The sequence below is a fragment of the Parasteatoda tepidariorum genome, chromosome 5 (genome assembly GCF_043381705.1).
Source record: "Parasteatoda tepidariorum isolate YZ-2023 chromosome 5, CAS_Ptep_4.0, whole genome shotgun sequence".
NCBI classification, from domain to species: domain Eukaryota; kingdom Metazoa; phylum Arthropoda; class Arachnida; order Araneae; family Theridiidae; genus Parasteatoda; species Parasteatoda tepidariorum.
This window is the reverse complement of record NC_092208.1, coordinates 41,300,514-41,325,219: the sequence shown is the minus strand read 5'-3', so window position 1 is coordinate 41,325,219 and position 24,706 is coordinate 41,300,514. Positions and strand designations below refer to the sequence as shown.

General features: G+C 26.4%; 1 protein-coding gene across 1 annotated transcript in view; it reads right to left on the bottom strand.

The window, feature by feature from the left end:
• LOC107443810 (peroxisomal ATPase PEX6) overlaps nt 1-24,706 on the bottom strand; it is a gene marked incomplete at its 3' end in the record, with an annotated part of 30,804 nt that overhangs the window by 2,635 nt on the left and 3,463 nt on the right. Inside the window, 20 exon segments of the mRNA XM_016057808.4 lie at nt 2,904-3,043; nt 3,745-3,822; nt 4,144-4,260; nt 5,341-5,449; nt 6,362-6,423; nt 7,132-7,216; nt 8,476-8,596; nt 9,234-9,366; nt 10,821-10,897; nt 12,125-12,226; nt 13,165-13,313; nt 15,781-15,852; nt 16,003-16,075; nt 16,659-16,770; nt 18,272-18,420; nt 19,290-19,392; nt 20,591-20,642; nt 20,747-20,787; nt 20,864-20,988; nt 22,575-23,771. Of these exon segments, the coding sequence (XP_015913294.2) occupies nt 2,904-3,043; nt 3,745-3,822; nt 4,144-4,260; nt 5,341-5,449; nt 6,362-6,423; nt 7,132-7,216; nt 8,476-8,596; nt 9,234-9,366; nt 10,821-10,897; nt 12,125-12,226; nt 13,165-13,313; nt 15,781-15,852; nt 16,003-16,075; nt 16,659-16,770; nt 18,272-18,420; nt 19,290-19,392; nt 20,591-20,642; nt 20,747-20,787; nt 20,864-20,988; nt 22,575-23,756 (3,082 nt within the window). The 5' untranslated portion in view covers nt 23,757-23,771.

Genomic DNA, 24,706 nt, shown 5'->3' with positions numbered 1-24,706 from the left:
CCTTAGTTTAATAAACTAAAATATTTTTAAAATATTGTTATTCTTTTTTCCCTTTGAAGCAAAATAGCTAAACAGCAAAAATAGTTACACTATGTGTTTTGATAGTTTGAAATAAAAGTATAATGGCTTAAATATTTTTTTTAAAATAACAACTTACATAACTTACATACAAACATAACTTACAAACACCTGAAAATATTAAACAGTAATTTAAATGGCACACGGACTGTAAAAAGCTGTGTGATTCTGCTGTGTCTGCCCTATAGTGTACAATTTTGTTTATGTAATTATGTAATAGTGTACAGTTTTGTTTATGTAATTATAAATAAAAATAAATGCTAAGTCCATTAAAAAGGTTCTAGACTTATTTAAATATAGGACATTTTCAAATAAACTAATATTTTAAGGCTTACAGTCCCAAGACAAAAGCTAATTTTAAGATATTTACNTCCGACGAAGCATCCTTTCATGTTTCTGGCATTGTTAATCGCCATAATGTGCGCATATGGGGATCTGAAAACCCCCATGAATACCGTGAGACAAAAAGGGATTCCCCAAAGGTTAATGTGTGGTGTGGACTAATGCACGACGAGTCATTTGGGCCTTTCTTTTTTACAGAAAAGATCGTCTCATCAGTCATATACTTAGGCATGTTGGAAAACTTCTTATTTCCACAACTAGAAGAGCTTCAGCTACATGTTTTTTTGCAGCAAGATGGTGCACCACCTCATTGGGGTATCATCGTTTGTAGTTCTTTGAATGACCATTTTCCAGGAAGATGGATCGGGCGAGGAGGTCCAATTCCTTGGCCACCCAGATCACCTGATATAACGACGCTGGACTTTTTTCATTGGGAATTTATAAAGGATAATGTTTACAGGAGGATTGTGTCGAACATTGATGGCCTAAAAGCCAGAACTACAACCGCAATAGCCTCTGTGGATGCCAACATGCTTGCCGCTACCTGGCATGAAATTGACTATCGACTTGATATTCTCCCTGCAACGAAGGGGGCACACGTGGAAGTTCATTGACAAGGATCATGAAACTTTTTGAGTCTATCTAACCATTTATGTTATTAATTTTAATCTATCTTTATTATTTTATGAGTTATTAAACATCAAAATGGGTCCGGGACTTCATAAACACCCTGTATATTAAATTGTTTTAATTCACTTACAGTCATTATATGAAAACGATATTTATAAAAACAAATACTATACCAATAAAGAAATTATAGATAGATTCAGAAAAAAGTATAATTTTGGATGCCATTATGATATTTTCTAGTAATAATCAGAAATAAAAATCTGTTAAAAATTCGTTTGAAGGGTAGCATAAAAAGAATATGTGGGGAAAGTGATATCGACAATGTCAACCTTCTTCTATGTAAAGGTACCCCAACATAGAATCGAGTTAACATGTCTTATATACTAGTGAATTGGATTTGTATATTTGTAGCGGTAGCAATGCTACAAATATAACAAAATCTAAGTCAAACCTGGGACAAAACAATTATACAATACATAACACAAATACAATACACAACATAAATAAAGAAAACAAAAACATAAATACAATACATAACATAAATAAAATATATAACATAAATACAATACATAACATAAATACAATATATAACATAAATACAATAACAAAACATAAATACAATTCTTTAGGGGCCACCTTGCATTCATTCACGCAGGAGCTTTTCTGTGAAATACTGTGAATTACTTTAAAAATTAAAAATAACTGTTTTCAAATAAATTTGTGCAAAGCAGCAAATCCAGAAATCAAAATTGTAGAATCCAATCATAATCTTAAATGAAAAAATGATAAAAGTCAGTTTAAAAAAGCAGCATAAAAACAATAAAATAAAATCTATGTCAAACCTGAGAAAGTGTTAGTTCTATTTTAGGACTATTTTCTAGGACATAAGAATATAACAGTGTACTATACTATAGTACACTGTTATAACTACAATTATAACAATGCTAGTACCTCTTCCGCTATGAAAATTCCTATTGTAAGGAAGATAGATTTTTTCTTGGATAGTACATGAGTCAATGAGATGCAAAAAGAAAACACAAACTAAATTGCAAATTATGAAAAGAATTTACAATAGAAAATTTACACAATATAATTAGCAAGTGTTTTAACAATGAATTATATATAATCAACTATAAAAAAACGCCTTATACCAGATTTAAGTGATATATATTTAGGACAACTAGTTATGACCTAAATATAAAAGACACAGCTGATATTATTCAAAACCAAGTGTTGCACTTAATTGGGATTAATGTATAAAGATTTTGAATGTAATATTGTTACATATGTTTACAATATTATATGGATGTATTTTGAAAAGTAAAAATCTTATTAAATAAAGCATATGAAAAAAAAAACAATTTTTAAACAAAAAAAATAAGAGCACATTTGAATTGTAATGATACATCTGATTTTTCATACTGTTAATTAAAATTTTCAAATATTATTTGCCTTTATTTCATTTTAGTGGTTTCCACAAAGTAACTACTTCAGGATAATTTACCTTAGCTTAATAAACTAAAATATTTTTTAAATATTGTTATTCTTTTTTCGCTTTAAAGCAAAATAGCTAAACAGCAAAAATAGTTTGAAATAAAAGTACACAATGGCTTAAATATTTTTTTAAAATAACAACTTGCATAATATACACCTAAAAATATTAAATAGTAATTTAAATGGCACATGAACTTATAGTGTACAATTTTGCAGTTTTGTTTATGTAATTATAAATAAAAATAAATGCTAAGTCCATTAAAAAGGTTCTAGACTTATTTAAATATAGGACATTTTCAAATAAACTAATATTTTAAGGCTTACAGTCCCAAGACAAAAGCTAATTTTAAGATATTTACCTTTTTCAACTAATTCTACATTTTTCTCAACTCTCAATATAACAGCATTAGAACACAGAGAGTAAAAGTCTGCTCCTGAGAGATTGGACGGACATTGATCAATTATTTTTGCCAAGTCAACATTTTCATCTAAAGGTATTCTACAACAATAAAAACAAGGTTAGAAATATATACATTGTACATACTTAGATAATGTAAAAACTTATTTAATAAAAAAACTGTAATATAAACTAAAACACTGGAAACATAGGGTTTAACAAGCAATTTATTTAAAAATTAAAATATGTACCATTCATTATTCTATATTTATTCAACAATAACTTTGTTTGGTCTAAGAAATATTTAAGAAATACTTAACAAATATTGAAAATTGCACAGGCAATCTATTTAATTAAAATATTATTCATTGTTATATATTTATGAAACAATAATTTTGTTTGGGCTAAGAAATATTTAAGAAATACTTTACAAATATTGTAAATTGCACTGCAGATTTGAAGACTTGGGATTATGCCTGATTTTTGAAGTAGAAAAAATTCAAATTTTTCCCTTGATATAACTAATTTACTTACGTTTTACTCAATAATTTAAAACATAATAAAAAAACTGAATTAATTAACAAAGAGATAACTAAAAAAGAACTTTAAAAAAAAACACAAATTTCATCACATAATTTTTTTAAACTCAATAATAAAATATAAATTTAATTGCAATAATAAAATACAAAATTTTTATAACAGTCTAAGCAGTAGCAGTAAAATGTCTTCAATAAAATGAAGCAACTCTGAGCATAACATTTATATTAAACACTATTAAAAAGATAACTAAAAACATGAATTACTTTCTAGTCAATGCTTTCAGAATATTTAGCTTAGCTTTCTTGCTATCAGGAATTCCAACATATAGAAGGCGATCAAACCTAAAAATAATACAAATAGGCACGAAATTATTATCAAGATACCTTAACAGAAACACATTCAAAAGAAAATTGTCATTATAATTGAACCCATATATATTTATAAGTGATTTATAATTTAACTTTTTTTACTGGTACAAAATGTCAAGGAGGATATTTTAATTTGTTAAAAACAAGAAACTATAAATAGAAAAACTGAAAAGATCATTTATAATAATTTTAATATGTTATTGAAATAAGTGTTGTTAGCAGTGTAAAATAAGAGAAATGCTGTAAATTTTTTGTATTTATGGTAATCAGAGAGCAATATATGTATTTTTTTACCTTCCTGGCCTTAAAAGAGCTGGATCAATTAAATCAGGTCTATTAGTAGCCCCAATCACAAATACTTCAGATTTTTTGTTAAGCCCATCCAACTCTGAAAGAAGTTGTGAAACAACTCTGAAATTAAAATATATTTATTAAAATTAAAGTATGAATTGAAATTAAAACCAGTTCAAATAGCAACTTAATATGATATTTAAGGTATGAGTCTAATTATTTAAGACAATGTTCAAGTAAATTCATATTCCATTAAGTAACAATAAAATCTGATACATATTTTCTTCAGAGCTGAAGAATTTGAAACAGAAAAATACGGCAAAGGATAAGCATTAAAAGAACATAATGCTGCTATATGAATGAACATCAATCATATAAAATCAAATCTAAGTGTTTCATGCATAAAAATTCATTATGAGATTTAAAATGAAAAAAATATAACACCTAATATTAACAAAGTAGTAAAATTAAAAATTATGTTTTTAGAGCAAAACGAAATTTTTAATTAAAAAGTTGGTCACAATCTAGTTTTCAAGATAAGTTTTTTATACCCTACTTTGTGGCGAATTTCAGAACAGTACTAAGAAATATAAATAGTAGGCTTAGCAACTAAACATTAAATAAACAAGACTAAAAAAATTATAATTCATTTACATAAAAATTTAAATCATATATTTAAATGCTGATAACAAGCATACTAATATGTATTTATCATTATAAACAGTTTATATTAAACTGATGACGAATCTTAAAAAACAATTTTGTAGATGTGAAGTATTCTAGGGCATGTGCTATAAATCTGCCACATATCATTTCACCTTTAAATTGACTCAACTTTATTATTAAAAAAATTTATAAATAAATAAATTTGTGATTTTTGTAAAACACTCAAACCATGTGATTCCTTATTTTTCTCCTTACACCAAAGTTCAATAGTTAAAGAAATTCATAATAAACAATTAAATTGTTTAATGAATTTGAGTTCTCCTTCTGTTCAAAAAATAATAACAAATGGGCATTGTGCAAAAATTTAAGAAAACATAAATTGAAGTAAAATTATCAAACATAAATAATAACACAAAATTAAAAAAAAAAAATTAAAATAACTAAATGAAATTATCAAACATTGGGTAAACAATAATAATAGGCTTACAATAATAGTAGGTAGTAGGTTAACAATTTAACAAAAAAATTTAAAACCTGTCCATAACTCCACCAGAATCTCCACTTCTTCCTCTATTAGGAGCTAAAGAATCCAGTTCATCAAAAAATATTATGCAGGGAACAGCACTTCTAGCTTGACTAAACACTATAAAAAAATCAGTAAACCTTAACAAATACAATAGTAGAATAAGTACAGTTAATAAAGAAGATAAAACTCGAAGAATAATTCTTAAAAACATAAAAGAAAACAAAAAGAAAGATTCTTAAATACAGCAAATAAAAAGAGTTTTGAGTAAATAGTTTGTATTTGTAACAGCTCCATTATTTATACTTAAGATAACATAAATGTACCTTCTGCAAAAACCAAAAATCTTTCATCATTATTGCAAGAGATTCAAAATTATTAAAAAAAACGGTTTTATTTATATAAACTTAATTTTAACTCTGATATATGAAGACTTCCTTTAAATTAGCAGACAACAACACTAAAAAAAATAAAGTTAGTGTCACTTTTATGCTCATACTAGTAATTCTTATATTTTTTAATCATTAACAAATTTTTGCTGAAAAATAAATGACATTGCAAATTAGACAAGATAAAAAAAAATAATAATAAGTGCCTTCATTAGACTTCAAAGCTCTGTACCACAAAATTAACAAAAATAGATAGCCCAGTATTCAAATAAGGAATTTCACATATATGTATAGTCAACGGGCAATATAGAGAACCTATCGTCCAAATGGTATTGAAATATGACTAAAATAAAAACTTTCCACAAGAAATTTCAATTTCTTAAAACTGTCTCTTACTTATGTCATCCACTCAATTCCTCATATACATAATATAATGTTCAGAATAATACAAGTATATTACTAGTGACTAGTGGATGATGTGAAAGTCTAATTAATTTGGTCCAAACTTAGAAATAAAATGAAATAATGGTCTTAAATTATCAAAAAAATAATTAAACTGTCAAGGGTTAACAGACTATATAAAATTTTACTTTAGTTACTTTAGAAAAACTACAGCAATAATGAATATTAAAAAGTAATGTACCTGCTCTTACATTTTCTTCACTTTGCCCAACATACATATTAATCAGTTCAGGCCCTTTCACACTGTAAAAATATTAAAAAACTATGACGATCAAATTGAAAAACGATTTGAAAAAATTGCACAGTAGATGCATTCAAATGTGAAGTTTTAAATCAATAAGCTAGTTTAACCCATAAATGATAAATAAAAAAAGTTTCGATAGTACTATTTCAGAAAATAATAAATTTTGTAAAAATCAACTTTTTAGTTAAATCAAATTTCTTGCTAAAATAATCTTGATGGAAACTGTTTGTTTTATTTGAATAAATCAATTTATTTTATTTGAATAAAATTAAATAGTGCAATGCAAAATGCAAAGAACAAAAAAACAAAATCTAAAACTATATAAGATTAAAATAGTTGTTAATAAATAAATGCATAATCTCAGTAATCTTTAGGATAATGCAAATTATAACATTTGAGTCTGAGCTGAAAAGAAAATTTAACAGATTTAATTCATGTGAAGAAGATTTTTTTATTATATTGATATTATATTTTTAATGTCAACACTAAAATAGATATTAAAAACATAAAGTAAGGCAAATGTTTTATTATTTTTCATACAAACTTTTTTTGACAGCATATTATACATTTTAAAACTGGCATATGCATATGAAAAAATAATTGAGTATATGAATAATTGCAACTATAAAACATTAAAAATAAGTGAAAATATGTAATTTGTAAAATTTTTATATACTAAGCTTTATGCACAGAATTCATAAACCTACCTTAAGAAATTAAGCGAACACTCAGTTGCTACAGCTTTAGCCAGTAATGTTTTGCCAGAACCAGGTGGTCCATATAGTAGCACACCTAAAAATGTATGAATTAATAATATATTTCCCATTAAATCAAATTTATCCAACACTAGATTATGAAAATAGCAAATTAAAAATGCAATATTACTAAAAGGAATAATGTTTCAGGGTTTTTTTAGGGGCTAAAGTTTAGTTTCTAATTCTTACATTCTAAATAATAAACAAAACTGTATTGATATGACACTTTTTGAAAATTATCCAATAATTTCAATGTACGTAATAGTACAATTAAATATGGCTGAAGTTGAGCTTTCTATTTACTAAACATATGCTCTTTCTATATATTTTACTAAATAAACTTCAGTTTCCTTTCTTTTTAAATGTTATTTTACAAAAGCTGATAATTAAATCCATATTAATCTCTTGTTGCACAAGCCAGTCTCAAATTATAGACCTGAAATAAAAATGCATTTGTGTGTTTAAAATTAAGACGTAAATAATTTAACATTGCGTGCCATATATAAAAATATTAACACTCTCTGAAATTAGTTTGAGTTGACTCAGGCATAAGAAAAGAAGATAATATTACATGATATCACAAAAACATTGTTAACATATAGATACTATGTATTTGCACTAAACATATAAATTTTTCAGATCCTAACAAAAAAATATCTAAAGTTGATTTTTCATATAAATTAGTTTAAAATGCAGTGGATTATTTTCCAATTAAAAAAATAATCAACTAAACATCATTTTAAAATAAAAGTTTTAAGCTGCAATAAAAAATTCCTCATTTTTTTGAGTAAATAAATAATAAATTAAATAAAAAATTTGACCATTAGAGTTTCCGAATTAAAAACTACAACTGTTCAAAGTTTAAAACAAATTGGGTATGATAATCATGATTTTACATTAAATATATTTCTTACTTTAAGTTGCAATACTGAGTTACATAACACATTCATTTTTTAAAACATAGTATTTTTATTTTAAACAGTTTTTAACTAATATAAATTTTTTAAAAAATATCGGAGTGGCCATGTAGCATACTTTTTAACTTGTTTTTCATAAATGGGACGTTTATTGTATGATGCTTTTACCTTAGAATTATCTAAAACACATAGACACACACCGGTTTTGTATTGAAACAAGTTTTGAAGCAAGCAAAATTTAAACTGTGATTATACAGTTAAAATTCAAACAAATATTAAATTGTTTTGATTTCTTTTAATTTCTTTTTTTACGCTTTTGTGTAAATATTATTCAGTTATAATTAACAGGGTTTTTTAATAGAATACAGAGAGCACAAACCTGATCTTCTGAGTCCAGAAAACAGAATTTCAGGATGTTCTAAAGGAAGTTGGATTGTGTCTAAAATCTCTTGTTTTACATAATTCAAACCTCCAACATCTTCAAATTTAACATTTGGAATCTGTTAATGACAACAAATGTCATGAAACGCAAGAGAAATGATATTAAACAAAACACTTGAACAACGTCAACAAAAATGCAAAATCATTTTAAAAACAAACAAAAAAAAGTGTTTTTTATGCCATCTTAAGATAATAATATTTTACTATAATTACATGGTGTACCCTGCATACATAAAAATGCTATAATATGTTCTCTAACATGTAATGTATAGATCAGATATTATGCACCTTTGAACTATCTTATTTTAGGTCAGCAATTTGAACTAGCAAATGAAAACTTGCCAAAATTCTAATCAATTTGCAAGAATTTGAAATAATTTACTTTCTTTCTTTATTATTAATTAATAAAAAAAGGAAGCAATATTTCATTCTATTCAGGTACAATAAGAAAACAAAATTTTATTATTAACTTCCTAACCCGAAATGTTTCCTAAAAACCAAACAAACTTTAGGCACATAAGAGTGATTTCTTCTATTGGTACAAAACAGTGCAAACTGATTCAAATTGCATTAAAGAAAGGAAAAATTTTGAACGAAATTGCCGAAATTCTGACTGTTTAAGTAGTAATTATATATAAATATTAAAAATATGAATATTTAAGTTTGACAAAAAATATGTAATGTATTATAAGAAACCTTTGGAGCTCCAATAGCCTCTGCAAACTTTGAGTGAAGAGTTTCCAGAGAATTTAATAAATCTCGCTGCACAACTGGGACAGATGCTAAAATTAAGTCTTCCTCCTCCTGAAAATTTAGTTTATTGTTAACTCTGAAAAAGAAACGAAAAGACATGCGTTTTAAAACACTTTAATAGAAATATAATTGCAAAAAAAAAAGAAGTTTTAAAAGTGTGATGCTTATTACCATATTAAAAAATAAATTTTTCATTATTTTTTTTAATTTATTTACACATTGATTTGCCCATTAAATAATATACTGGTTTGTTTCTTTTCTTTTTCATCCAAAGTTGTTTTATGTATTTATTCACTCACTATATAAATAATAATTTATAGTAGATAAAAATCCATAAGTAACATATTATTCATAAAAAAGTATTAAACAACAAAAGCTAATTAATGATGATAGCTTAAGTCCATATCTACTTTCCTCACACTAATATAAGTTTAGAAACATATAAAAAAAAACATTTAAATCTCAAATGGAAATATATTAATGTTTTAGGAACAATTAAGGAACTTAAAGAAACCTTTTTCTACTTTTAAGTTGTTTGTTAGTCTCAAGATAAACAAATTAAATATGTTTAAATATTTAAGCAAAAATTAAGAGTTTCTCCTTTAAAAAAAATAAATAAATAAGAAACTCAAAATTGTATGTGAAAACCTGGAGTCTTGAGATCTATTAACAAAGGCCAAATGTAAGATTCTCTATTAAAACATATTAATAACATGACAATTGATATATCAATGATGAGTCTAAGAATTAATGAAATTCTTTATAATATATATATGTCCTACAGTAGACAAACCTAAAGACATGGTTCCCAATAGAACACCAAAATCAAGTCTCATTGGTTGCGGTCAGTGAGCAGGTAGATGACCACTTTGATCAGGCATATGCGGTATCCGACCTAGTTAAACTGTTCTTCTATAAAGAGCTAGTGCACTTGACGTCGGGATTTTAAAGTGGGGAACATATCTTCTCGGCAGAAGATCAAAATTGTGATGGTATGTCTTCGGATTATCCTCAGGGATGTTTTTTCATACTATCGCCAATAACCCACAAAGCAGCTCTACTATGGCTTAAATAAACTATTACTACTGCACCTTAAAATGCAAAACTCTGTAAAAATGTAAAATTAATGAAACATTAGTTTCATAAAACTTTTTATTTTTACTAAAACATATTTAATAATATAATATGAGGAAAATAATTTATAAAAATATTGTTGAACAGGGCTTTAAGAATAGTAAACACTTTGATCATGCAAGAAATTAAAAAATTATAGATTAGTGGTGTGTTATTTCATCAAATATGTGTCAAATAATCATCAGACATACCACATCATATCGGCTAAAACAAATATTTAATAAGTTTAAAATAACTGGTAATAAAATCAATTAATATGATTTCAAGGGTTCTAGAATGATTCTTAAATTGAACTTGCTACACATATCAAAAAGGAAATTAATAATAAGGTAAATTAATAATGAAAATTAATAATTAAGGTAAGATTTAATTTTATTATCAAGATGAGAAACTTACACAAATTTCCTCATTCTGCTATAAGCATTACTCAAAGCTTGGCTAACCAAAGCACACAAATCACCCAAAACAAAACCCTGAAAATAAAGCAAAATTTATAATTTAGGGCTCTTGTGAGAATTTTTTAAAACAATTTTAACTAATAAGCCAATTATAATTAATATGTTAATAACAATTAATAAGTTTAAATTGTTAATCTTTATAAAATTAATAACTTAAATTATAATTTCACTATGTACATTTAGTAACAAAATGTATTCAACAACTTTTTCGCAGAACCAACTAATACATTAGGTATTATAAATTAGTTTTGTAAGTAAATGTATCAAAATATTCATTGATTAAAAAGCTGCCAAATTACTTATGAAATTTATGAGCAAATTTTAAAAAGTCATGCTTTTAAAACTAGATTTTTCAGAAAGTATTTGGACCGATTTTGCTCAGATTTTGTATTTTGCCATGAAAAATTACATTCTCTAAAATGGCATAAAAAATTTTATACCTTGCATTTCAAATTTTTTTCTTTTATTATTAAATAAAATAATAAGAAATAAGAAATATTTACTAAAAGTTAATTATTATTATTGTTTGCAAAGAATTACTTTTGAATAAACAAAATTTATGAGTAAAAAAATTTCAAGATCACTTAAAAAGCTCTCGAGATATGGCGAAACATGCAAAAAATAAAATTAACATTAAGAGATCCAAACTTTAAACACCTCTCCTGCCCAAACAAGAGGAAGAATATTTTAGGGATCAGTAACCCAAATCGGGTTAAAAAATGTATATTATTCAGAGAAAGTGCGTTTTTGTGTCTGATTTGGTAATTTAAAAGATTGTCTGCAATAATCAATTAGCCTATTTGAGGTCACTCTCTCGAACCATTAAGATTGAGACCAAGAATGTGAAGAACCGATCATTAGATTAAAATTTATTCAGGTTGGTCTATTTATTTTTGTGCACTGTACAGTAACAGGTAATAATAGGGGAATGATCATGAACATTACCCAGTCTTAAAGCAATATCATCTGTATGAGAAACATATACAGAAGAGTGTTTGCATGAAATAGATGCAGATAGGTGAAAAATAACAAAATCAAAGATATATACAATTTAGTAACATTCAATTTAGGTATATTGCGACAATTTATTTTCAATTCACTTCTAAAATAGACATTCTTATTTTGATACAGTTCTTTCTTTGGGTACTTTTTCAGATAGATAAAAAGAGGTTGATTAAAATTTCATCCTATAGTATAAATTAAAAATTGTTAATGTATTGATTCATTTTAACATTGACTTACAGCTGTCCTTTGAGCCAAATATGAAGTAGATACGTCATTTCCAACATCACAAACAGTTAGCAGATCTTGCAAAAGTATAGATCTTTCCTCTTCAGTGGGAGCCTGAAAAAAAATTTGTTGCTTAGGACAAGAAAGAACGAGAAGGCACAATTACCACCGTTGAAATCTCAAATTACAACAAGTCTAATAAATTTAAATAATTTCTACGATTTTTCATTTCTTGTTAGACATATACAAACGTTCTAAAATCACACTCATGGGTTTTTTTTTTAATTTATAACAGAAAAACAGTAAAGGCTTTAAAAAAAATTGTTGCAAATCCATGTGATAGAAACTTCTGAGATCTGTTTTTAATTCAAAAGTTTCTCAGTGGATGGCTCTACAAATAGTAAACCTGTATCTTAAAGAAAAACAGCTGAAAATAATATTGCAACTTTCCTAAAAAAAATTTAATGAATCGAAATTACATTAAAACATTTTTGAAATACTATCAGCCATAATCCCATATTGCACTTTTTGAACAAAATTTTTCTTAATTAAAAAGCAACAAAAAATTGTCAAAGTATCTTTCAGTGCCCTCTGCTGGAAAGTTTTATATCTAAATTTAGTGTAACAAAATTGTCAAAGTAGTGTACAATGCCCTCTGCTGGTGAGTTTTGTAACTAAAACTAGTGTAAAAAATATGTACTTTTTCACCTTAATTTCTTGCAAGAATTGTTTTTTTTTTAAACAGAAATTGACTTCCTGTAATAAATTTTTAAAGACAGTCCTCTAATTTAGGACAGTAAGCATATTAAAAAATAAATAATGAATATAATTAGAGAAAATTATACACATTTGTGGATTAAGCAGAGAATTGAGATTTTTAAAGTAAAAATTTTTCCATTATAATGAGTTAAAAAGTTTCAAACATAAAAGCAAAGATGAAGAATGAAAAAAAATATTTCACTAAACAGGAACATAAATTGAGAATTAAACCTAATATACAGTTGTCAATTATAAATACAAATTGAAATGTGCATTCTGACAAACAGAAATACCTTCATTTCCACAAAATGCAAAAATGCTGGCATTAGATTGCTATTCAGCTTTGCTGTTGTAGTGGTTCCTATGACAACAACTGGCCATTCACTCCCATGACTGTTAACCTCTTTCAGAAGTTTTGCTAAGGAATGGATCACTCTGGTATCTGCAAGAATAATTTGCAATTTGTATAATAGCCTAATAACAAGATGTTTACTAAGATTGCAATTAAGATTAATTTATTTGCAATTTAGAAAAGACAATGATCACATTTTAAAGTTTAAGTTTTGATGTTACAAAAGTACAGTTTAACATTACATAACTACAGTCATTTATAAGAAGAATATAGGTTAGTTTACTTGTTAAATAAAGGAACGTATTAAAGCGAAGATGCCTAATTTAGCAAGAATACAATCCGTAGAACTCGAAAATGAGCTAGATTAAATGGTATGCCTTCTTATAATTAAAGGGGAAAATGTGCAGGTGCTTCTGTACTTAAATTCTTTGTATTTCGTTAGCAATTTTTTGATGCTCAACAATCCAGGCATTAAATACACTATCGTTAAAACTTTTAAATTCCAGTAAAATCTGCAATTGCATAACAAATCTGTGTTTTCTGATGTAAAGGATCTAGTTTAATTGCATCTTCATCGTGAAATTAAGATTTTATATTTTATAAAATATTTAGACAGGAACATGTACACACAACTACTCCACAAAAAAGAGCATTTGCAAGTAAGCAATTAGCATGGTTGCAGCTTCTGTTAACCAATGTCATGACCACCAATATTTTTTTTATCAATTGTTACCACACTTTATTTTTGCAGCTTCAACTGTTATGTGATTGATAGAGAAAAAAAAACACTAACATCACAATGCTTATTTACAAATTAAGCATATTTTTTAGACCTTTTCAAAGGGCATGACATTTTTATGAACAGACTTTTTCTGATATCTTTAATACAATAATTTTCAATTCTTATTAAATTCAAGTTATGGTAGTAACAACAAAGATTTTTATAAGTTTTTTTAACAAAAAAATAAACTTTTTGTTAAAAAAAAAATTCCTGGTTAAATATTAAATAGTGTTGAATTATAACATGCATTAAAGAGTTTTTAACTGTAGTTTAACAGTATTTGAGAAGTCAAAACTTAATATTCATGTTTAAATACAGTGACAGAATTCAGACTGCACACTGATATTTTATTTTTATTTATTAAAAAGCTTGTATGTAGATTCAAACTCTTTTATGTGTTAATTCTCAACATTTTTAATTTTTCAACATGCCAGATAATGAAGTGTTCATAAAAGATAAAAATAAAAAACTGGCTACACTTAATTGATAAATTCCCAATTTGCAGTTTTTCAATAGTATTGTGTGTATTAAATGTTAGAAATTTTTTTTAAAAAAAAAAAGCAAAATCAACTTAAAATGCAATATCAGAAAACCTATAAAAATTTAAAACCCAGTGAGACTCCAAGAAAAAGTAATTTTACAATTTTCTTTACTAAAACATTTGTTGAATACAAACTAAAATATTGTAATAAGTAATCAAAGATTGAACTTTTTCTAGAATTGCAAAATAAAAATTTAAGTCAATACTTGAAAATAAATTTTAAAAAATGCTACATTATCAATGATTAACAATTAATAAGATGTAAAATTAAAAAAAAAATACTTCATAATTTTTAACAAATTCATGAAGAACATTTGAAGCATTGCACTTGTGTATGAGAAATCTCACAGTGTTCTCGAAAAAGCAACTGGTCAATCATAATTTAATATGTTGTATAAAAATATGATCACTAACAAGTCTAAAATGAAAAAATAACTTGACATTAAAATGTAAGAAAAGATAAGTTAAATTACTTTTTAAAACAGAGATTTTTACCAAAAGGAAAAAAATGTTTTAAAATACTTAATTAGTATTAAATTTCCTTTCCTGATCGGTTAAAAAAATTATTCCCGAAGTAGTTTGAGGGTGATTAACAGATTGAGTTGATACTTAAATATAGAATAAAAGTAATTAAAATTAAGTTTTATGATAAAATTTATAATTTGGAGTAATTTAAAAGAAAAGAAGTTAGAGTAAAAAACATTAATTTTCTAAAAAGTATGCTATGTATTTGCACTTTAGTTTTAATTTCAAAAAGTAATCAATGATTTCACAATTTAAACAGATCTTTTTTAATAAAGTATTATTCAAAATAAAACATCCATATTTTAAACCACATAAATTTTTTTTAATCAATAACAAAATACAATGTTGTTCTCAAACTAACGAAACTGTATGCACATATATATTAACAAAATATAAAATCTAGTGATTGTTAAGATTAACATGACTTATACATGACTTAACATGATTTATATCATAAACATTTTATAAGAGTAATTTGATAAATTATTTATAAAAGGTACAGAAGTTAACAATGATGGAGAGTTTCAAAATACCATAATGGTAAACATGTTAAAACAATTTCTGCAACTATTTGACATAAATAAATAATATTGTAAAATAATTTAACACATTAGTAGAATTAGTTAATATTTTCAGACATGCAACTTCAATAATATAGTTTATAAATTAATAATTTAAATAAAATATATTAAATATATTGAAATTCTTACCATCTCCAGCAGTTTCTTTACCAATAAAATGAACATTTTTCAAAAGAATTATACAGGGTGCATAACTCATGCCTACATGAAAAAAAATACATATATGACTTGAAACAGTATGTAATTTAGCATCAGACATAATAAAAACTATATTGTTTTTTTTTTAAATTTATAAAATGATAAATAAATATAAAGAGAATAAATATCAGAAACAAAAAATTTATATATTACCTTTTTCAATTTTATTTTTTAATCTAGCTTCAACAACTGCAGAAATTTCACCCACTAGTTCATGACAGTTCACCTAAAATACATAGAAATGGTTTATTACATAGAATTGCTTTGAATTTGATATAATACAAAATTTATTGTAATAAGAGAGACTCTTAAAATGAGCATTTATTTTATCATGAAAGAAATTATGTGTGTTTCTAATGCTGCAAACAAACGAAAGTTATTTTCTTTCCTCTCACATTTCTAATGAAATCTCATAAAATCAAGAGTCCCTAAGTCATGTTTTCAGGAAGGGCTACTAGCATGACTAATGCTGTATTTTTGTCCAAAATGCTACAAAAGCAACTTAATACATTCAACAGTACAGTGCTTAGATATTATTATTACAGTATATACAATAATAGATACATTTGTAGCAATAAGCGGAAAAAATTTCAAAAATAGAACAACAAAACTTCAATCCAAGAAAATGGGTACCGCATACTTTATGCTAATATAGTTCTGTTTTAAAGTTAAACAATAACTGCTAGTTGAGGAACACAGAGACAACAAATTTAGAATTTCACACGTAAAAAACAATTTATGCACATTTGTACACCATAATACAAATTTGCATACCACAGAAGATATAGTAAGTACTTTCAAAAGATTACCTGATATAAATTAAGATTTAAACATCGACTAACAGTCTTGATCACAGTAGTTTTCCCACAACATGGAGGACCAGAAAAAAGAATATTCGAGCTAAGATTTGACTTTTTATGTCTATTAATGAAAACATAAAATTAAAAACTTAAATAGAAAACAGTGCAATAAAGTAGAAATTAAATATAATAAATGGAATAATTATAAAGTTACTAAAATACAGCAATAGAAAATATATTTAAAAAAAAGAATATTCTTCTTACTTCATCAACACTATTCATTACCAACAACACTAATTAATCATAAATTCAAGAAGACAGCGTGACTTTATTATATGCTCCACTATAATGTTAAACAAGTAAATAATTAAAATCTATATCTTTGTGAACTATTTTTTATCAGCTACATTAATAAAATAGCTCTACCTGTGCTTAATGTGTTAATTATTTCAAAACTTCATCATGTTATAAACATTAATTTTTCCTAATTTTGGTAAATCAGATTAGAGCAGTAATTAAATATTAAGTTTGAAAAAGAAGAGAAGACATTGAATTAGTTATATATATATATGTACTATACATAAATTAGGAATCTCAAAAGTTCAGTTTGTTCCCAAGTAACTCTTGTCTTTTTCTCAGTTTCTGTCAAACCTTAATTCTACTGAGCAAAATTATTCAGGTATTGCTAAATATATATACGTAACATCTATGGAAATTACACATGGACTGTTCTTCTTAATGATTCTTTAGACTTGGGATTTAAGATAACATTTCATTTAGTATTTGAGATAACAGTCTTGATTATGATCGTAGTCGCACCAAAAGGAATTGTTAGGAATCCTAGTAAATTTTTTGAATAGACCTGCAACATTTTTCTTAACCCCTTCCTTCTTGCTCACGTGAAAATAACGGGGTGATGTTTCGCCCTCTATTTCTCACTCTCGTGAAATTTATGGGCTGGAGTATTCGGTAGTAAAGCGCCAATAAGAATAAAACTAGTTCATTTCTTTTGCCTGGAAAACATTTTATTTCTCATTTTACACATCAGATGGCAGTACCAGGATATTTTTAAGGTAATTGAAGATAGTTAGTTTATTTTAAACTAGATGTCAGCACTAATCAAATATGTGTATTTGGCAAAATAGGCACTTTTATGACCATTATCTTGAAAATTAACTGATCGTTAAGGGGTTAATCAAGTTCATTATAGGTTGAGTATTTTTTTGTTTTTTTTATTTAATAACTTTCATTACTTAGACTGCGCTTACAAGAAAATGTGCATCTTTTAATATAGTTTTAAAAATTAAAAAAAATTAATCAATCAACTGAACATTTTGTGACAATCTTTCCCCTGATTTTTTGCTGATGTAAATCTAGAGTTTTTTCCCCTTCTCACACAATGAGAAAATTGTTTATTAAGGAGAAATTTCTATATTAACTTGCTTAAAGACAAAACACTCGGTTAAGTGAAAAATCATTTTGCATCATTATGATTCTACAAAGTGAAAAATTATTTAATAAAATCATTGGCTTCTTCATTTTGGTAATTTATGTCTTAAAATTTAATAAACTCAAATAATACTTTTAATTAAAATGCACTATTTATATTATTTTCTACTTACTGTAATTTTAAAAAGGGTAATATGAGATCCTGCAAAATGGATACATAATGAGATAAACCTTCTGACACAGAATTCCAAATTGGATGGCAAGGAGAAGAGCTATAATAAACTTCCATAGTAGCGGGTACATAGCTTTGTCTTGTACCTACCTATAAATAAAGGAAGAATATAAAATACACTTTGAATGTTTAACAGATTATGTAGCCAAATCTTTCAACTAAAAATAAACACCTTTTAAGTACTTTTCAAGCACTCAAAAATATTTTTAAGCACTATATACCTTAACAAAATGCAAAATAATTTTCAAAGACTATACATGATCATAATAAAATGACCAGTTTCTGACAAAGAACTCTTTTCTTGATAATATTGGCCACCATGAAAAGATTGAGAGGTTTTTCGGTTCGATATCAAAGGGTGGAAAATGATGTCTGAAATTGAGAATATCTTGCAAAATGCAGCAGAGTTGCACATGACAGTGCAAGAATCTCACCGAACCCAGCTCAGTAGATGCACATGTGTACTCCCGAGTATTTCATCAAACATGTAAAACAATTTATGCTTTCATACGCTATGGACCAATAGTAGGCTGAAATAGATTGTGGTTGAATGAATTGTGAAAAGGTTGAATAGAACAATGCGAAAAGCTCGCTTTTGCATAATTTGTGGCGAAAATTGACATAGTAAAGAAAAATATCTTAGGAAAATTAAGCACTTTTTAAAAATGCCCTACGAAAAAAGCACCTTTAAGGGCTTTTAAAAGACGAAAATCGAAAAAAAGCACCTTTAAGCACTTTTTAAAAAGGCTACGCTCCATGTTTAATAAAAATTTATCAGTGCAATAAAAGAATAAAAATTTAATAGATAATGTAAAAGGTGAGTTGATTAAATACTAAAATAACATATAGCTGATGTTTAAACTAAATAAATTTTTTATAATTTTTTTAAGTTTAAAAAATTTTTTTTGAAAATTTCAAACACAAATAAAAAATATCTAAAGGCTGAATAAATACTTTACCATGTATAAACGTGCACTTTTGTTGTCCATAACATAACCAGGTAAGTCCTCATCCTCATTTGAACCCTCAATTGATGCAATATGAAAATAGAGTGTAGGATTTCTGAGAAAACAAATTATTAAAGAATATTAGTAACATATAAAATTAATACAATCGCAAAACAAGTTTATGATAGATAGTAAACAAAACAAAAACAAAAAAATCAACTGCTAAGCTAAAAATAATTATAGTCAGATACATGAAAATTATTCACAAGATATGTTTAATTTTTAGCACAAATATAAGCTTGTTTTAATAATAGCATAAAAAATATTTTATTTTCATTTCAAGTTATGGTTAAATAAGTTTGGATTCTCTCTTTTTAATATTAAAAATAACTTTTTAAATAACAGTAAAAAGTTTTTTTTGAGATTTAAAAATTGAAAATACAAAGAAAAATACTGTATCATAAAAATATCTACATACTATAGAAAAGGGAAAAAATAGAAAGAAAGAAAAGGCTTTAATAGACTTCATTAAATATAAAGTTTAATGGGCATTAAAGTTTAATGCCAGATAAAGTTCTATATTAGGCCAATATCAAAGCAAGTAAAATGTATTTTGGTCAAATCAAGCATTGCTAAAAACTTAGTCTTACATAAAATAGATTGGAGAAGGATATGAAAACAAATTGAAGGTGACAAATAGGGAGGAATCCACATACAAAAATGTCAATTCCATTAAGGAATTCCAAATTTAATAACTCATTTAGCATACATGAAGAAATATTGCAAACATTATGACATTAATTAAATAATTAATAACTAAAACAGAAATCAGTGTTAATATATAGCTAATCATTAGACTCATTAACTATACATTTAAAGCATGTTTTTTTNTTTTTTTTTTTTTTTTTTTTCGTACAAAACAAATTTGTGCAGCTTTAAGGAAATACTTTAAAATTTTATTAAAATGTAGATAGTAATAGGATTTAACATTTACAATCTTTAGAAATGCTAAAGCCTCCATCACAAAACTGAAAAAAGTCGAGAGTCTGGTGAATATTAGATTATTGTAAGTTCAAATTATGATTTGGTTAATATTTCATACATTTTCGTAATTTTTAAATATTTGTCTAGAAATAGTGGTATATAAACTTATATGAATTTATGTGCAACAGTAATAGAATGACAAGCAGTAATAGATTTTTGTAATTTTTGAATATTTGTTTAGAAATTGTGGCATATAAACTTATATGAAATCATGTGCAGCAGTAATAGAATGACAACTGACATTGAATTTACACAGATAATTTACATACTTTAACTTGTCACTTTCATCATCCAAAGCAGTTTGGGAGATTTCCAATTGTCCTAGAAGATTGAAATTATAATATAATAATGTGCAACAATTTAGAAGGAAAAATATGCTATTTAATGAAGAAGTTGTTCAAAAAGTATTATTAACCTTTACTAACCTTTAGAATCAATGCAAATGACATCACCTTTGCAAATATATCTGGAAGATAAATATAGTGCATATTTATTCATATTCTAAACAATTTCTTGTTGAATAAATGAAAAATAATTTTTACCTTTGGAAGTTAAAATATTTTGAGACCATTCTATCACATTTGACTTTTAAGTCATAATTGGGAGATTGTATTAAATTTGCATAGGCATCAACAGGATTTGGAGGAGAAAAAGAAGCATCTAAAGGCTATAAAGAAAATAGCATGATCAATATTTCAAATAAACAGATAATAGTGTAATTACTTGAATCTGTAGCCGTAAATATGGCTGCGCAAGAACAGATGGCTGTTTATTCATATAAACCAAAGGAGAAGATATATCAGGGATCGGTCTAGGTTTTCTTAAGAGGTACATATTTTGTGAAAATTTACACATAATTTGTGAAAATTAAAAATTATATTAAAAAATCAATACAAAAATAGGGTAAAATATTTTCAAAAATTGTCTCGACAAATAAAAATCATTTATGACTGGTAAATTTCCATATATATTTGTCCCATATGTTCAAAAACAATTTTGCTATTGTAAAATTTTGGGCTTAAAATTGTATCCAAATTTAAAAATCCATAAAAATCATTGTCCACAGTCAAATTTCAATTTGAATTTAATAAAAACATACATTTAACAGTACTAGCACTAAAAGTTATCTTCATTATGAGAACATTTTCGACTGGGTCATACAAGAAAGAGTTATAAAGAGGAAAAAATGCTTCATAAAAAAAATAAAGGTTGACTTCATGTAAGCAAGAATCTCANGTACTAGCACTAAAAGTTATCTTCATTATGAGAACATTTTCGACTGGGTCATACAAGAAAGAGTTATAAAGAGGAAAAAATGCTTCATAAAAAAAATAAAGGTTGACTTCATGTAAACTTTACAGAGGGACAGCCTCGTCATTTCATTTTAAGAAACTGTGTGAAAAAAAGCTCGCTATAATATGGCGTAAGCGACCGGTTAGGCTTACCAAACTGCATTATCTAACCAAACACATGCTACATATTCGTTTCGTAGAGCTCTTTTTCCTCGGAAAAGCAATCATAATAGCAATCCACAGGAGGGTTACACTGCAAATCGAAATGCTTAATTAACTCATGCAACTTAATGAAAAATCATCGTTTTTACGGGAATACAACAACAAATTTCAAGAGGTAGGGGGGAAGAGAATCTTAGAGCTTGCTTTTTTAAAAGTATCTTGTGAAACTACCGTTTTCCCTTAAGTTGAATTTGTGAAGGTACTGCTAAATGGTAGTAAATTTGTCCTAGACAGACCCCTGGATATGTAAAGAAGTTTATCTGTAAGAAAATAGTGTTTTGAAGCATTATATACAATTAATGAAACTATGAAAATTTTAGCAACATTAGTCATTTTAGAATAAGATTTCTTTATTTCCAAAAAAATATGAGATAATTAATGATATACCAGGAAATTAAATAGAATATGCTAATACCAAAAAATAAAATGTGGTTCTTAAATCTTAAATGTGGTTGCATAAGAACAAATAGTTGTTTATTCAGAAATCAAAGGAGAGAAGATAGATAAACAAGTTTATCAGTAGGAAAATAGTGTTTTGAAACATTATATATAATTAATGAAACTATTAAAATTTTAGCAACATTAATCATTTTAGGATAAGATTTATTGGTTTAAAAAAATATGAGATAATTGATGATATACCAGAAAATTACATACACTAGGTTAATAATAAAAATGTGTTAATGGAACAAAATATATATATATATATATATATATATATGTGTGTGTGTGTAATTACTTCAATCTGCAGTTTTAAATGTGGTTGCATGAGAACAGATGGTTGCTTATTCAAATTGAACCAAAGGAGAGGAGATATGTAAACAAGTTTATCTGTTGGAAAATAGTGTTTTGAAGCATTTTCATTTGTGAATTCACAAATTTGAGCAAGTCTGCAGACATATTTTGGTTCAACCTGTCTTTTGCCAGGAGTGCTGAATGAATGCACAGGAAATATGTGCTCATCCATTGGACTCTTTGCTTTATTCGCTTTTGTAGGTTTAAGCAAATTAATTTTTACCCAACAACCACTTTTTAAATGTAACTTAGATGCAATAGAATGGGTAAGGAAAACTGTATTGAAAGGATCTATTGCCTTGTTGGCTTTTTCAAGCTCTTTAATAAAATGGCTGTTTATTTTAGACATAACACGCATTTCAAATACCCACAAAAACTTTAAGGTATTACTCATAGGTGTCTTTGCAGTGGAAACAGGAGCAGTTGGGAGTCGAATGCCGAAAAAATTACTACTTGTGTAATTGATCAAATTCAATGCATACTTTTCCGTCAGCATTGTATTTGACCAATCATCTATCGTATTTTCACATTGAGAACTACAGTGCATAGAATCTTTTATGTCTGCAACAACTACTAGTGTTTTTGTAGATATTACACCTTGACGCAGTGGTTGACAGTCCAAAGTAATAATATCTTGCACTGTGAATTCCTTAGTAAGTAGAACATCATCTTGGCGACATAAAAGTTTATTGTCAGGGCAGTTCAAAAGTACATTTCTTAGATTTTTTGGATTTTGAAACCATGCAAAACTGTCAGTAGTTTTTGCAGCAAATACAACTTTTTCTATATCGAAGCAAGACACAAATTTAAAATAACATGTTTCCTGGTAATTATAGCCATAATGTTTCAAAAATGTCTCAGAAACATAAACAAAAAGGTTTTCTGATTCCCTCAACTGTGGAGACACTTCTAAAATTTCTATTTGTGAAAAGATGCATTCTAATGCACAATGAACAGATAAAAATTCTCGCATCAAAGCGCCAACGAAGATTTTAGAAGCATCTTTCTTTTTCAAAAGTGAATATGCGTTTTTAATTATCTTTGGAAGACCAAGACAAAGAGGATGGGAGAGAACTATTCCCTCTGGCAATTCCTTAAGAGTAACTTCGAATATTTTCTGCAACATTTTCAAAGTAAATTTCTGAAAGAGAAAAAACTTTTTAATAAAATAGTAGCTATAAATGATAGAAAGAAAAAAAAACATTTTTCTAATTTGTGACCCATATATAATAAAAATATATCAGGGTTGGCAAGGTTTAGGACAGAATGGATTAATCCACGGTTTAAACCCTGGTTTAAACCGTCCTGTCCAGAACTGTCTTTAACTGTCCAAAACCCTTTTATTCAAATTATGTCACAATTTTATCTGAATATATTTTAAGAGGTAAAATCAACATAGAACTAATAACATATTGATAATTAAATATACCAGAGAATATTTGTTTTTAAAAGTACAGTACAGAACCCGTTATCCGGAAATCAGAAAACCGGAAAACCAAAAAACCGGAGCGAAATTCGATAAATTTTCCCGCTATTATTTTAAAAAAAATTTTTTTTCCTCATAAGATTTTAGGATTTTTCTTTCTTTTTTGAAAGATGTTTACCCTAGCATCATTTTGGAAATAATCATTAGTGTATTACTTCGTTTTTTCAAGATTATTTCCAAATATTTTTTTTTATAGTTGGGTTTAACAATAAAAAAAACGACTTTTTGTAGCGATTCAGAAAACCGGAAAAATCAGTTATCCGGAATAGCGATGGTCCCGATCGTTCCGGATAATCGGTTTCCTACTGTACTAATATAACGCTTGATGTAATAAATATTCTATATATTATATATCGGGTAATGTCGTCAAATTTATATTATCTATCGTGTCATTTAACCGATTGATACAGAAACGTAATCAACAGTCTCGTCAAAACAATAAAACCTGTATAAGATTTTACACAGAATGTTGCAGGGCGTCTCATGATTTGGCCAGGAACATTGTACAGTATAGTGGTGAGGTTATTTTAAAGGATTTTTATTATATTGAACCTATACGATGTTTCTTACAGAACAAAAATGGAACTTAG